The sequence below is a fragment of the Protopterus annectens genome, chromosome 1.part1 (assembly GCF_019279795.1).
Source record: "Protopterus annectens isolate FY-2018-M chromosome 1.part1, PAN1.0, whole genome shotgun sequence".
Classification (NCBI taxonomy): domain Eukaryota; kingdom Metazoa; phylum Chordata; order Ceratodontiformes; family Protopteridae; genus Protopterus; species Protopterus annectens.
In genome coordinates, this window is record NC_056726.1 from 30,943,830 (window position 1) to 30,959,997 (window position 16,168).

The window sequence follows — 16,168 nt, forward strand, 5'->3', positions numbered from 1 at the left end:
CTGGTTGCAATTGTTCAATAACATAATGGAGTGTGGATCTCTCCTTGAATCTTGGACAAAAACAAATGTAGTAATGATAGAGAAAGAGCCTTCCCCTCTAGACCCAGGGGTATACTGATGCATAGAAATCCTAAACCATGACTATAAGATGTTTATGTCAATTTTAACTGGGAGAATAGCCAAAGTTCTACCTATCAGAGATCACTGTGGGTTTAGGGCAGAGAGACAGATATTTGAGAATATTAATAGGATCCTTCTGATTCAACAAGATGCAATTCAAAGAGGGAAAAAGCTAATGTTGATAGCTCTGATGCTGAGAAAGCATTTGATAGAGTTGGTTGGAAATTCCACTGTGAAGTAATGAGGAAAAGGGCATTCCTAGCTAAAATGGCTGAATACTTGCACAGTATTTATCAGTGATCAAGAGCAAAGCTAAATTGTGCTTATGGTCTCTCAGAGGCTATTTTAATAACAAGAGATGCTAGACGGGGATGCCTGTTATCACTGGTATTATTTGCATTGTATTATTTGCATTGTATATGCAGATATAGCAGTGTGCAACTGCAGAACCAATCATGAAATGTTAGCTTTATTTGCAGATGACATGTTGTTGTATTTCTCAAAACCTGACAAGGCTGTAAACTCTTTCATGAGATTGAAATCTTCAGTAGGGTATCAGGATACAATATTAATGAGCAAAAAACAAAAGCTTTAGCAAGTATTTTTTGTCCTACACACTAACTGGTATAAGAATACCAATTTATTTTGGGATATCACAGAATGAAATATTTAGGGGCTTGTATTGGTCCATGTGTTCAACAGGAAGTTAAAGAGATGTAGGGGGAAACTCTAGAGAAATGAATAACTTATCTAATGAAATGGACAACGCCTAGGGCCAATTTAGAGTGTCCAATCCACCTATAGCATGTCTTTGGGATGAAACCAGAGCACCTGGAGGAAACCCACACGACCACAGGGAGGACATGCAAACTCTGCACAGAAGACACCCCAGCTGAGAATCAAACCAGAGAATCACTTGCTCTGAGGTGGCAACGCTAACCACTGCACCACCACGGCTGCCCATCAGTCAGGCATACCAATATAGTCCTGAAACAGAATTATGGGGAAAAAATTAGGCCAGGAAATAAATTATTTCTTTTGGGATAAAAATATATCTAGGGTGATCTTAAAGACAGTCATGGCAACTGTTAACAAGGGAGGGTTAGGTATGCTGTATCTGTAAGACTACCATCGGAAAGTATAAGTTAAGCTGTTTAATATGTTACAAGCCAAAGACTATGCAGCAAAATGGAAAGTAATAATACATGAAAGGATGGGACTAGGGGAATCCAGAGGAAAATAAAAACATCAGTATGGGCATATTTGGAATGCCCCCCCAGTGGTAATCTCCCCATTCACTTGGAACGTTTTTGAGAGCTTCAGTAGGATACAACATTTTTGGTTCAGGCAAGCAGCAGTGGAGGAGGGAATGGGAGGGGGAGGGGAGTTCATCATTATGAGCAGGAGTGTGGTTTTAGGACCAGACAATAGAAAGGGTGATTTTATGGTTAGGGGAGCAGGGAGGGAGTTTTAAGCATGGGGGTAAAGCTTTACAGCTGGGAAGGGATCTTTGTGGTTAGGCACAATCAGGGAATGTAGGGATGAAGGTTTAGGTTTATGGTGGGAAAAGAAGTTTAGAATTATGGCTAGGGTTCTAATAAGGTAATGGGAAGTACGTATTTATGGAACAGCAAGTTAGTAGGGGTTTGAGGAGCACTTGCCTATTAGTGCAAGTAGCAGTGAGCAATGTGCATCATGGGTATATAGCACAACAGCACTTGTAGACCCTATATAATAACTGTCATGTTTCCCCAATTTTAATACCTATTGTAATACATTTATTTGCATTTATAAAATGTAGTTAGACAATCTTTTTTGCTACTGTTAAAAAATCTCCATATTTAGTTATGTGTGGTGTCAACAACAAAAATCATAATGATTAATTAATTTAATTTACATCATATTATTTCAAAAATCATTTTATTTTATTTATTTATTTTTTATTTATCATTTGTTGACCGGGAATGTCCGACTAGGTTCCACAAAGCCTATTTTCAGCGGAGGCCCGGGGAGAAATGCTCCAGATGCATGTCTTTGGGATGTGGGAGAAACCGAGGTACCGAGGGAACCCACGCACACACAGACACACATGCAAACTAGATCCACACAGAACCAGCCCCAGCCGAAACCAAGAACCGAACAACTCTCTGTGTTGACAATGTTAACCACTGCACCACTGTGCCGCCCTAATGATTAATTTAATTTAGATCACATTATTTCAAAGTCACGTTATAAGAAAATCTGAAAATCACTCTTCACTTGGTTTCATAACATATTTTCTGCCCAAAATGCCTATTGACATCAGTTGCTTTGTCATGCAAATGTTAAGCTGTTTTTTTTCATTATGGAAAAAGGCTTGTTGTTTTAATTTCTACAGTGAAGTGTTAGTTTTCACTTTCTACCACCATTTTGGGATACCTGCTCATTACCTTCCCTCTTGTATGATATCTATCTTATCAGAACTTGAAGCCTGCTATAATAACGTAGCAAAATTTGCCACAGACTCCTCATATTCTACTCATCATTGCACTGCACTTCGATCATTAAAATGGCTGGAGGTTCCACAATGACTTATCTCCTTACAACTCTTAACAGCCCACAACATCTATAGGACTACTGCCCATCCTGTTCTAAAATCTTTTCTTTCTACCTATCTCTCAAATAGATCTCTAAGATCAAAGACAAACAACATCTTTCTGTACACAAGCCCAAAAACTGTTAGAAAATCCTTATACTCCTATCCTGCTACCAAAGCTTGGAACACACTTCCCACAAATATTAGAGCAAACACCAACTTCCTCTTATTTATGAACACTTTAAAGGAATACTTAAGCAAAGAATGGATGTGCTCCTGCTCTAACCCTACTTAATACTATATCCTTCTCATACTACCTCTTCGATTCTAAGTCTCCTTCATTTACTACCTTCTTGTTCCTCTTGCCATCTTTTTATTTCTCTAGCTACTATCTATAACGGCACACACTCCTCTGTTATCTCTCTCTGTCTCACTCCTTCACTCCCAAACTACTTTCTTCATCTCACTCTAGCATCCTTCCTTAAGCTCTTGTCCCACTTGCTCTCCCTCCTCTCTCATCCTTTACCCTGTTTTTCTCTACTTGTTTTTTCATTTATTTGTTATTGTTGTAATAGTTCTTACCTGTAACTTAATGTTTTCATTTTGTTCCTTTTCATGTTCGTTTTATCCTTTTAGTCTCTTGACTTCTGTATTAATTGTTATATGGACTCATATAACATGTTTTACTTTTGGAGCTTTTCTCCCTGGGCCTCTGATGAAAATGGGCTCCCCCTGACCCAGTCACACTTTCTTGGTAATCAAAGGTTAAATGAATAAATAAATACATTTAGATACTGTCAGTTTCTGCATCAGACATTGCCCCTACACAACAGTAGGACAGTCTTTTTGCCACTCTGTTGTATATATGGCACCATTAACATATCAGTCACATAGGAAGATTAATTATTACTAAGATATTAGTAAAAATCTGTTAAAGAGTGATGCTAGCCAGGTCAGCCTAAGTATAAGCCTAAAATGCTGTATCAAATGTGGCCATTAATATTTTCAAAAGAAGTAAAGCCATTAAAAAGTGCAGGTTGCTGCTACTGTCAGTGACTGACAGAGGAAATGGACATCTCATCGTTCGTACAGTGAGCTTGTGCAGAAAGATAATCACACTAAATGATTATTTCACTACAGTGTACTGTCCCAATAAAATGACATCAGGGGGTAACAGCCGTGATAGAAGAAAAAAAAAATCATGTGGCATAGCAGCCCACCATCAGGCCATTTTGGGATATAACAAATTATACATTATTGTAACAATTATTAGAGTCATGAGTCAAAATGAAGACTAGAAAAGTTTAAGATATGATGACAATTTTTTTCAGTTTTTATGCAGTTGCCTGTAAAATCAAATCCCATTTCAAAATAATTTTTATGAGGTGTAAACTGCAGCACTATCTTTTTTCCTCTAAAGACCAGCCAAATGTCTCTTCTTCCTTTACCAGGTTATCCAGTTTCTTCTGTTGAACAAATGCCCGGTATCCCTGAGCTACACTAGCTTGACAAAGGCCCTACTTCTCATTCATTCTTATCTGGATAGCCCAATCAGCCCAGATGCTTCCTAGTGATAAGACTCAGGAGGCAAGAAGGGTTTCTATTACAAGATCGAAGATGCATTCTTTCAAATATGTTTTAGTCAAACATGAAAGACTGAAAAGGCAAAATATTGAAGTGGCTTTTAAGCAAATTCCTTACCGGGGAAAGAATTTGCTTGGCCGCTTCATTACATTGCCATTTTCGGCATTGTAGTGCAGTCTCGGAGTTGGTATATTTAAGTAGGTGGGGTGTAGGGCCCGAAGCCCCCCACTTAATTTAATGTTTTGAAGTGTTTTCTTTTCTTTTCTTTTTTTTTTTGTTGGAACAGCGATTTTTTTCCCTTTGGAAAAAAATCTCTGTTCTGACAGTTCGATATTGTAAGCTTTTGCTTATATACGGTCGATTAATCACCATTCGCTTAAGCATTCAGTGATGTAATGTAGAGCCAGCAAGAAGTGGGTAAGCTTGCAGATCCTGCAGAGGGGCCTACCTTCTGTTAATGGAGCACCCCCCCATGGCAGCTGTCTGAGTTGTACTACTGCTGCCTTGCTACAAGCAGCATACCTCCACATGATCCCCTGAACACATAGTGCTGCAGAGTGTCACACATGCTCTTACACTTAGGTCCCAAGGGACTTAGTGCTCCTACCAGGTATCACCCAAGACGTGAGTCCCACTCCCCAGAATGGGGAAGCCAGCAATGCCATTCCACACGGATTCTCTTTGGACAGCTCTGACAGATACTTGAGACAATAATCAAAATCAAGTCAGATGGACCATAGTCAGAGGTGATCCACACTAACATTTTCTTAAAAATATGTCATTAGTATCAGGGAACATTTAGCTGCACTATCTGCCCAAGTAAAAATTTGTTTTTTAGCTTTTTTTCAGATGACATGAGCACCACAGAAGTACTATTTTTAGTGTTTATATTTGGCTAACTCAATTGTGCACAGGTAACTTGTTTACTTAATACTTAAGCATATACATATATATATATATATATATATATATATATATATATATATATATATATATATATATATATATATATATATATATATATATAAAGAGAGAGACAGAGAGCTATAGATATATATGGGTCTATTTCAACCCATCAAATTTACAGTTTATCGAAACTGACTTTGCCGATCCCACTTAAGAGAAAGTCTGTTTAAATGAAAACACACTTTTGTGAAAATCATGTCATCGAATAAAAAAAAAAAAAACATAAAACCAAACAAAAAAATCCAAGAAAATGATTTATGCAGTGGGGCAATCCCCACTGCATCCCCCACACCCCCCTACTAATATATACAAAATCCAAGATTGCACTACAGTGGGAAAAAGGGAATATTCCGTTATCCTTACTGTACCGCAATCTAGAAAAATTGCTCAATTAAATAATTTTCGCAAAAGTGCATTTTCTTTTAAATGCACTTTCACTTAAGTGGGATGGGCTAAGTCAGTTTCGATAAACTGTAAATTCGATGGGTCGAACTAGACCCATATATATATATATATATATATATATATATATATATATATATATATATATATATATATATATATATATATGTATATATATATATATATATATATATATATATATATATGTCTATACACACATATATATATATATGTGTGTGTGTGTGTATATATATATATATATATATATATATATATATATATATAAGTATATGTATGTACAAGGAGCCACTACTAAATACCGAACACTCACTCTACCGAAGCCCAAAATCCCGAGACCAAACACCCAAAACACTATAATACCAAAAAATCAAAACCGCGAAATTCAAATTACTGAAAACTACACACAACATACACCACACACAGACACATACACACACCTTCCCCCAAAACACAAACACACAAACCTAACCTACAGACAAGCAGGGGGACAAGCCCCCTTGCACCCCCCATGTGGGGGGGTGCAGCTCCTCACACACCCTACTTAAATATTCTAACTCCAAGGTCGCACCTACCCAGACAAACACATGAATACACCACAACACACCTACATCCCCCTCGCACACACACATCACACTCACAACACACACTTACACACTAAACCTCTAACCAACACAGTTAAACAGAAATACTTACCTGCCCTTCCACCATACCGCAGCACCAGAAGTACGAATTTCAAACTCCTGATAGTCGGGGATTTTGAAATTCATGCTTCTGGTCTTTTGGTAGTTTGGGGTTTCAGCTATATGGTCTCAAATGTTTGAAATTTGGTATTTCAAACTTTCAAGATTATGTAGTGCTCCCATGTACATATATATATATATATATATATATATATATATATATATATATATATATATATATATATATATATATATATAGAGAGAGAGAGAGAGAGATTCACTTCAGAAGCTCGAATTAACAAAATCTCGAACTGCAAATAACCGAAACCAAAAGATTGAGTTTCGGAAACTTGAACTTCTGAAGCGAAACCAAAAAAAAAGACAAACTTCGCTTTTGTAGGGGGGCTTTGCCCCCTGCACCCCCCACACCCTCCCTACTTAAATATACCAACTCCAAGATCGCGCTACAGTGGGGAAATGGGAAATCTCCCGTCTTGCGCTGTATGCGGAAGTGCAAAACGGGAGATTTCTCATTTCCTGTCAACACCGCAAAAAAAAAAAAAAACATTACGTACACACAGAGTACAAGAATCCTTGCCTCTGTGTGCACACAATGTATTAAGGTAAGTAAACTCTTATTTTTAAACACTACACATACTCAATTTACTGAAATCTCGATCATATGGTCTCGACTATATGAAATTCGAGATTTCAGTAATTCGATTATGTGAAGTGTTCCCATAGATATATATATATATATATATATATATATATATATATATATATATATATATATATATATATTGAAATGCAATTATTATAGCTAAAGGGCATTGAAAGACATTGTAGTTCACAGAGAGAGTGGTGGTAAAGAAGGCTTGGCTGCTAGGCCAAATACATGGCTTTTTAAATGGCCAGTGTACAGACAGAGTCTGGATGTGGATGTTGGATGCCCACACCCAGGACAGCAGTCAGTGCATACACCATCCTGCCCTTGGGTCCAGGTTACATTTGGTGAGTTTGTTACTGAATCAGATTTGTGAGCTCTAATTTTTTTACTTTTACCTGTTGGACACCACTGGATTGACTTGACAGACGATCCCTCTTGTGGCCAGCAGGTCAGTTTGGGACAATGGAGTAGATAAAAGGATTTCAGTCCGTGTCTCTCACATATCTATCATGACATTTGGTTAGCAGTTGTGGAATTCAAACCCTGCCATTTCCAGAAGGCTCTTAACAAGTTGCTTATAATATTACTTTAGTAACATGGGTGACTCCTTTCTTTTGTGTGAATTTCACATTTCTCAGTTTCCAAGCCCTTGTTTACTTCCTACAACAGCAAACTCATTGCTCTTATTTCACATGTTCTCATATTAACAGATCTCAGTACCAGATGTCCTAATACAGGTACTGATATGATTAGTATGTGGAGAACAGCTCTGTGCTTCAAAACAATGGGAAAAAAAAGTCTGGTGTGAAGCAGTGACAAAGAATTAGAAGAACTTCTAGCAAGCTTCATTTGTGAAATTGTATGTAAACCATTTAACAAGACCCATTCTTCTTGGTCACCTCTGAAAAAAGGCATTTATGCCTAAAGAGTTTACCCAGTTACATCTTAATAGTAGGATTAATAATAAAAGAAATGACAACTATTTAAATATGTACCTTGGGAATACAAGCCTCATTAACATTCTTCCGATCCAGGGATGAGAGACAACAGTGCAATTTCTATTGTTTAAGAACCACTAGCAGAAAAAAAATGATAAATATTGCCTTTGAGTGTTTAGCTCTGTATTCCTGAAATGTTGTTTGGATGTGTTTATCACAGAATCCTTCATATTTTTACAAGGAAAATGACTTTTGTCAGATGCACTTTATTAGTCTAACTGTACTCATTACATAAATACTTACTGTGGATTGTTACACAATCTCTCTGATGTCTGAACGCCAACACCACAGGTCCGTGTGCAGTATGACCACGATGTCCACTGACTCCATCCTCCATTCACAATGTCAGGATTTTTTCCAACTGTAACACAGTCGCCATTTAAACACCACTGCAAAAAACATTTTTATAGTTAAAACTATATACTACAATTGAATTTAACAGTTTACAAGGCATTTCTATAAAAAAAAAAAAAAAAAAAAAAAAACACTTTTGCAATTATATGTATCGATTTAAATGTAGTACTCTATAAAAAAAACTCCTACATTATAAACATATTCTTAAATTCCCTGTACTAATGATGTCATATATCACAATACTATAAAAACAGCACATATAAAATAGTAATAACTGTATTAATTAGTTATGTTGCCCAAGAAAACAACTACATTACACTACCAAGTGAATCAGTAGTTTGATTGCCAGGGGAAAGCAAAGTGAACCACTCTTGTATGTTAGGTTATATATTAATGGTTAAACTTTGCATGAGACCTGTTCTTCATCCTAGTACTGTAGAAGCCTTCAACTAATCTCAAAAGAAACAATTATCTAATTTGCATCACATATTTGTGGTAAGAATCTTTTAGAATCTGTTTCCTTTCTAGGATTAGATTATTGCGCAGGTAGTGAAACCACTGACTGAAATTCTGAAACCATTTTTTATGTATGCACACTCAGTTTGCAGTTAGCACAGTCATGTAACTGTTTTTGTTACAGTAAATCATAATGAAATGTTGTTTTTTGTGATTGATATAAGGCTGTGTTTTTAGTTGGTTAGTCATTTATTTAGTTAGTTAGTGATTGTGCTACAAAGTTGTCTTCAGTTATCAGGTACACCATGTGGTCCAAATCTATGTTTCAGTGCTTATATTAAGAACAATAAGTCTGAAGCACAGAAATCAACATTTAGTAAATTTATTTTCATCCAAGTACAGACTAACTGAATTCATTAATACTCTGTCTCAGCTTTATGTTTCTTTTCAACATCTGTCTGTCTCTCTCTCTCTCTCTCTCTCTGTGTGTGTGTGTGTGTGTGTGTGTGTGTGTGTGTGTGTGTGTGTGTGTGTGTGTATGTGTGTGTGTTTGTGTGTGTGTGCACATGCATATGTCTGTGTGTATGTGTCTATACACGCATGTGTGTATGTGTGTGTGTGGATGTTAATCTATGTCATTTGACTGAATGCTCATTTGAATGAAACTCAAATAGTCAAACTCATTTGACTGAAAACTCATTTGATAAAGATCCTTCACAAGTATACCAAAAACATTTTTGCAGAGGCAATCCCCACTGCATCGTCATTTGGGGGTCTTTGCTCCCTACACCCCTCTTGATTTATATTAACTCCATAGTTGTACAACTGTTGAGTGAAAAAAATAACACCCACACAGTAACTCAGCACTGGAGCAAAAATGATAAATCGTCTACAGATCTTGGGGTAGAACATGATACTGACCATTGCAATCCAGATACAACCTGTGAAACTCAGTTCCCTCATAACTCGTATAAAAAATGACATCAGTACATTCTGTAGACTTCTGCATTTTAATATTAAATGTGTTTTCAGTTAAATTAATTTTTTATCAAATGAGTTTTCATTCTGATGGGTTGACCATATCAATTTCAATCAAATGACATACACCCATATATATATATATATATATATATATATATATATATATATATATATATATATATTGCTTCCTAGACGTTGACTTCTGTCTTACTGTAGAGTCACAGCTTAGTCAAGATCATCATCAGGAGGATGCCAAACTGGTTATATTTCTGCTGAAGAATCACTGATCTCCTGCTGACTGAAACATGCTGAGTTGCAGCAGGTAACAAACAAACGTTCACAGTGCTGGCAGATGATCTGTAAGTGTAACACTTATGAGGGGTTACATGTGAATCTTATGACAATGTTTATGATGGTGCACTTATACCGTTTCCCCTTTCATCACAATAATCACTCCTAATTGTTTTATTGATGAAAATAATGACTACAGCAAAATATGAGGTATTATAATTATGTCATGTTTTTCCATACTTTAGCTTTTAATATAGGCAATAAAAAGGTCCTTCTACAGACCTAATTAGTCATATTAATATAAGGTCTCTTCATAAAAGAAAGTCTGAATGTACAGAGATATGTTAATACATGTTTTATTCATGAAGTGATGTTAATGTGCTAAGCTACATTAAGTTTCAAGCAATATTTTAGATGGAGGCTTATGAGAATATGTAAAATTCAACTAAAAACAAAAAATGAAAAAGCAATTGGCTAAAAAAATAACCATACATTTAAGTGAATCTCAGAATAAGAGATTGCTGAAAGCAAAACAATAGTAACTAGAGAGACAAAAGCAGAAATGATTCTGCAAACGTAATCTGAATAGGTGACATTTACATTTTGTAAATTTTATGTGGTGAAATTGTAGTTATTGTGTTCTAAATAAAGTTTGCAAAAATAGTTCCTGTTTATTTCAGATGCCTGCAAATAGTCTATATGGAGGACTCTTAAGTGCCTCTTCTTAAGTTCCTAGGTAAATCATAAGACTTTACTAATTAGATTTAATCAAATGAGGAATGTTGAAACTGCACTTTTTATTTCATCTTTGAAACTGCTTCTTAATGGCAAAACAAAATGACTACTATTTTGTTTCTTTTCTTTTCCTTCTTTTGGACTTAACTCAACAATGATCATTCAGCCTTTCCCTTCTAGCACCAGAATGATCCATTCATTCTGTCTCGATGTGCATACCCCAAACCATTTGTTCATCTAGGGGGCCAGATCTACATACCAAAAGTGCTGATACCATCTGTTACCAGGGAAGGGAGTGTTTTGTTTGCTTTTGCTCTTATGTCCGTCGCCTCCATTCTGTCACCAAGAATACTGATTATCCACGATTATATATATTATGTGCCTGTGTTTTGTGTATGTGTGGGGGGTGTCTGTGTGTTGTATGTGCAGCTCAGATTCTAAAAAGTCAAACAGAATGCATTATTTATTTACTGATTTATTTATTTATATTTGTTAACAGGGGTAAAACAGTACTTCACCTGGACTTTTTTGAGACACGGCCCAGGAGAACTATCTGGTTAGGTTACTTACTCATAGTCATGCTATAAGCAAATAGAGGCTGAGGGAATATATAAAGAAATCAATTACAATGCACTCATTGACATGCACCTGACCAGACACTTGAATCAGCATGAGAAACCACAGAGGTTTTTTACAAAAAGAATATAGGGAGTAAATAAAAAGTCCTACCCAAACTGTATCAAACCCTAACCCTGTAATCAGTCTCCTACAGACTGCTGCACAATGATCTATGCCTAGCTTACAAGGCATCCTCTGATCCCAAACTGATGGGCTTGTTGCACATTTGCAAATCAAATAGCATCAAAAATACCCGTTCTAGGGATGTAAACCTCATCTGCAACATAAACACGACATATTCAAAAGAAAACCACTGTCAGAAATGAAGCCTAAAAAAAATACAGACAACCGTATAAACAGAAATAAGTGAAGCGGATTTGGCAACACTGCATAAAATTAATAAATACTTTAATATGAAAAAATAAAATCACCACAACGTCAATCAGTAAGCACTTTTGCATGGATCCACCATGCTTATTCAGACTGTTATGCATCTAAAAGCTCTAACTCTATTTAAATTGATTAATCAACAACTCGTTATACGATCTATTTATCAATTGTCATGGTAACGTCTCCACACCCTGGGGTTGCAGCAATATATCTAGTAAAACTGCACCTATACTGTGCTATCTAAGCATATATATGTGTGTTTAACATAAACAACATCTTTCTATATGGTTAGAAAATCTCATATACTACAGTATATAATAAAAAATGATAAACAGAGAATACATATAAAAAACTACTTTTTAACTTATCTGGAAACCAAATGTGAACTTATTATTTGTTTTAATGCACTAACTTCCTATCCTTTAAAAAAGGCTTAAGACTCACAGCATCATTAAGGCCAAAACTCTTATTGTCTTGCAGCCGAATTATCTATTTCTGTTCACTGCCTATTATGATCTAGCCTAGAGTTTTGACACAATCACACATGCAGGTATCATTGAAAAAACACAAAGCTGGGGATTGAATCTTATGTCAGATGATGGGTAACCAATTCACTCACTGACAGAACATATCATGTGAAAGCTGGTGAATCAACCTGTACCAGTAGACCTGTCACCACTGGCAAACCCTAGGGATCTGTAGTTGGCTCTTCACTGTTTGAATGTATTTATCGACAGTTCAGGCTAAAGTATATGGCCTTTGGCTTACCAAGTTTGCTGATTCTTGCATATTGGGTGCAATCTTTGATTCCACCAATCATGATAACATAGTACAAGATGAGCTAACACACACAACTGAATGGTGACAAAGGCACACACACAAATAAATGCAGAAATGTGTGTTTGTAATGTTGTCCATCTGAAAAGTGGAGTTCCATGTTCATAACATCATTAACAGCAATCCTGCTAGGCAGAAAACCAGTGATGCAAGCACAGGGAACACATGTAGATAGCAATCTGAACGTTGACCACCAAGTGTCCACACTGCTATTGAAAGCCTATGTTGTGCACATCATAAGTCATGCCATTATACTGAGATCTTAGGCTTGTATGACAGCACTGCAGTCAAACCTCATTACAGCACTGATAGAGTATAATGCACTTTTTAACATGTAACTCACCAGCCACATGTAGCAGCTGGAGAAACCACATGGCTTTTCTCAGAAAGATAACACAGGGTCTACAAACCATGCCATCATGTATGCTGTGATGCCAGTGCACTGGCCCAGTAATCAAGGAGTCTCAATCCTCACCACTAGCACCAGTTAGGGGCATGCACATTGGGAAGGATAACAAGTACACACACAGTAAAGTAATATTTCCCTTAAGAGCACGCAGTCAGTCTGGGGATTGCTTCTCTCTTTCTCTCCAGATACCCAATAAGGCTCCCCATTGGCACAGCTATAGGGCACAGGTCTCAGCCTAGTGGTTAAACTAAAACCTCCAGCACCATCTCTGTCCAACCAGTGCTTCATACCCTTGCCCAGGCAGCTGACACACACACACTTTGATATATGAGTTATATACAAACACATATACACTCCTGGGGAAGGCTGGCACAGGTTCTCCAGCTATACCCCTTCCTGCCAGGCTATAAAATAATAATCCACTGCCACCATCCATTAATATCAGCTACTAATAAGGCCCTCACCAAAGAATGTCCAGTTTTACTGTGCAATATTATTATTATCCAATTAGTAAATATGACGAACAGCAAGGCTTACTGGAGTGGCTTGGACAGTATCACCATAAACATGCAATGTACTCTAGAGCTTAAATTATCTCTACACAAAACAGCCACAGTTGAAAAGTTTAAAAGTATTTAATAATAAATAATAAAAACACAATACAAATCTCATCAATTCAACACAGTGCTAGTCAAGAGTTCAGACACAGGAAAATGCTTAAAATAATACCGTATAATAGTCTGACTTAAATATAGATATAGAAAACATCTAGTCTAACCTTACTATTTTCTATCTATTTCTATGAGAAACAATGTTCTAAATAAGTTAAATACATACAGAGCAAAGGCAAAGTACTGGTGAGTAGATGTGTTCAGGTTCAGACAAAATCCAAAATGCTCTAATTCTCTCTATCTCTGAGAAAGTCTTAAATTGATAAAACATCACTGCTGACTCATTTTAGATTACGTCACTCTTAACGGTTCTGATTTAGCTTCCCAGGTTAACAGAAACTCAAAACTTACATTTCTTTTTGTAATGTGCACCTGCAGGAAGCCACAGCTATAAAAGACATTATATATGTAAAATCTAGCAATTAACTCTTGTCCTTAGACAATAGAAAGAATTCCTTCAACCAGACATCCTGTCTTTGAGCCCTGAAATCAAACAGTCATAAAATCCTTTACTTTATCAGCTTTCTTCCAGCAGGCTGCACTGTGGTTACATTTTTGAAGCTCAGTACAACATATAGTTTAGTCATAACATATAATTCTCTTTTACATTTGTAAAACCAGCCTGTGGATTATATTAATATTTACAAATCACAAAGAATTATTTACAATATTCTATCTGGCTGGGCTGGCAGCCTTTCAGTTTTTCACATTTCTACCCTTCCTGAGAACTCAAGCTAGATTTTCAAGTGATCCTTGAGAAATGCAGCTTGAGAGGTTTAGGTCTATCTGAGTACACCTTACCCTATTCCCTGTCTTGAGAGCCCATCTGCATTGGCATTGTTAATCCCACTGCAGTGCTGCACAGACATATCATATGCTTGCAACCCTAGGCTCCATATTAGCAACTTAGCATTTTGCTGGCTGGCTCAGTGTAACCATGTTAGGGGATTGTGATATGTAACTATAGTGAATTTCCTTCCATACAGATAAGGCTGACATTTCTGCAGTGCCCATACTATGGATAGACATTTCTTTTCTACAGCTGCATAACATTCCTCCCTGGGTTAGAGCCTATGACTGAGATAAACCACTGGGTTCTCTTGTCCCTATGAAGAAATCTGGCTAAATACAGCCCCCACCCCATGGTTTGAAGCATCCACCTGCACAACAAATTGTTTGCTGTAATCTGGACTGGCTAACACAATGGGGTCTCCCAAAGCTTGTTTAAGCTTCTGGAATGCCTGCTCACATGCTGTGGCCCACACTACCTTATCTAGCCTGTCTTTTTCTTGCCAGGTCTGTGTGGGGAGCATCTATGGTACTATAACTGGGGACAAACTTTCTGTAGTACCCTATTGTCCATAAGAATGCCCTCATCTGTTTTTTGGTAACAGGTGCAGGCCATGTCTGAATGGGTTCCACTTTGGCAGGTTCTCACCTGATGTTGCCATCTCCCACTCGATGTCCCATGTAGGAGACCTCTGCCACACCCACCTGGCATTTGCTTGGCTTAATGGTGAACCCTACCTTCTGCAGTCTGTCCAGCACCTTCCTGACATGCTGAAAGTGCTCTTGCCAGGAATGGCTGTAGATGGCAATATCATCTAGGTAAGCAAGGACAAACCCTCCTGCTCCTGCTAGGATATGATTTACCAGCCTCTGGAAAGTTGCTGGGAAATTTTTCATCCCAAAGGGCATCTTTGTGAACTCATACATGCCAAAAGGAGTCATAAAGGCTGACCTCTCTCTAGCACTGAGAGTCAAGGGCACCTGCCATAACCCTTGGTAAGATCAATGGTGGTAAGATACTTAGCCCCACACAGCTGCTCTAGGGTTTCATCTGTCCTAGGCATGGGGTAAACATCTGACTCATTCTGACTATTTAATTTCCTGTAGTCCACACAGAACTTGGTGCTGCCAACCTTCTTTGGCACCAGCACCACTGGGGAGGCCCAGGGACTGTTAGACTCTTGAATTACCCCTAGTTCCATCATTTCATGTATCTCCTCCTTCAAAGTCTGTTTAACTCACTCAGGCACCCTATAAAGGACCTGTCTAATAGGCCTTTGGGGTTCTGTATTCACCTGGTGCAGCACCAGGTGGGTGCACCCTGGTTTCCAAGTGAACATGTCCCCGAACTCCTGTAACACTGCTAAGATTTCTCAAACCTGGGTAGGGTATAGCTGTTGGGACATTGCTACCCTTCCACTGAGATGTCAGTCCGAGCCTCACTGAGGAGATCAGTCACCAGATCTCCCTCAGACTCCTCCTGCCATCCACTGCAAATACTCAGCACAAGGGCCTCCCTTTTATGATAAGGTTTCATCATGTTAACATGGCATGATTTGTGCTCCTGCCACCTGCCTAGCAGTTTTACCATGTAGTTAACATCACTGACATTTCTTACCAC

General features: G+C 37.5%; 1 protein-coding gene across 1 annotated transcript in view; it reads right to left on the reverse strand.

Annotated features, from left to right (window-relative positions):
• The window catches only part of ADAMTS12 (ADAM metallopeptidase with thrombospondin type 1 motif 12), a 2,672,119-nt gene that overhangs the window by 1,273,437 nt on the left and 1,382,514 nt on the right, over positions 1-16,168 (reverse strand). Inside the window, exon 9 of the mRNA XM_044085381.1 lies at positions 8,260-8,405. Coding sequence (XP_043941316.1) covers positions 8,260-8,405 — 146 coding nt within the window. The remainder of the gene's footprint in view (positions 1-8,259; positions 8,406-16,168) is intronic.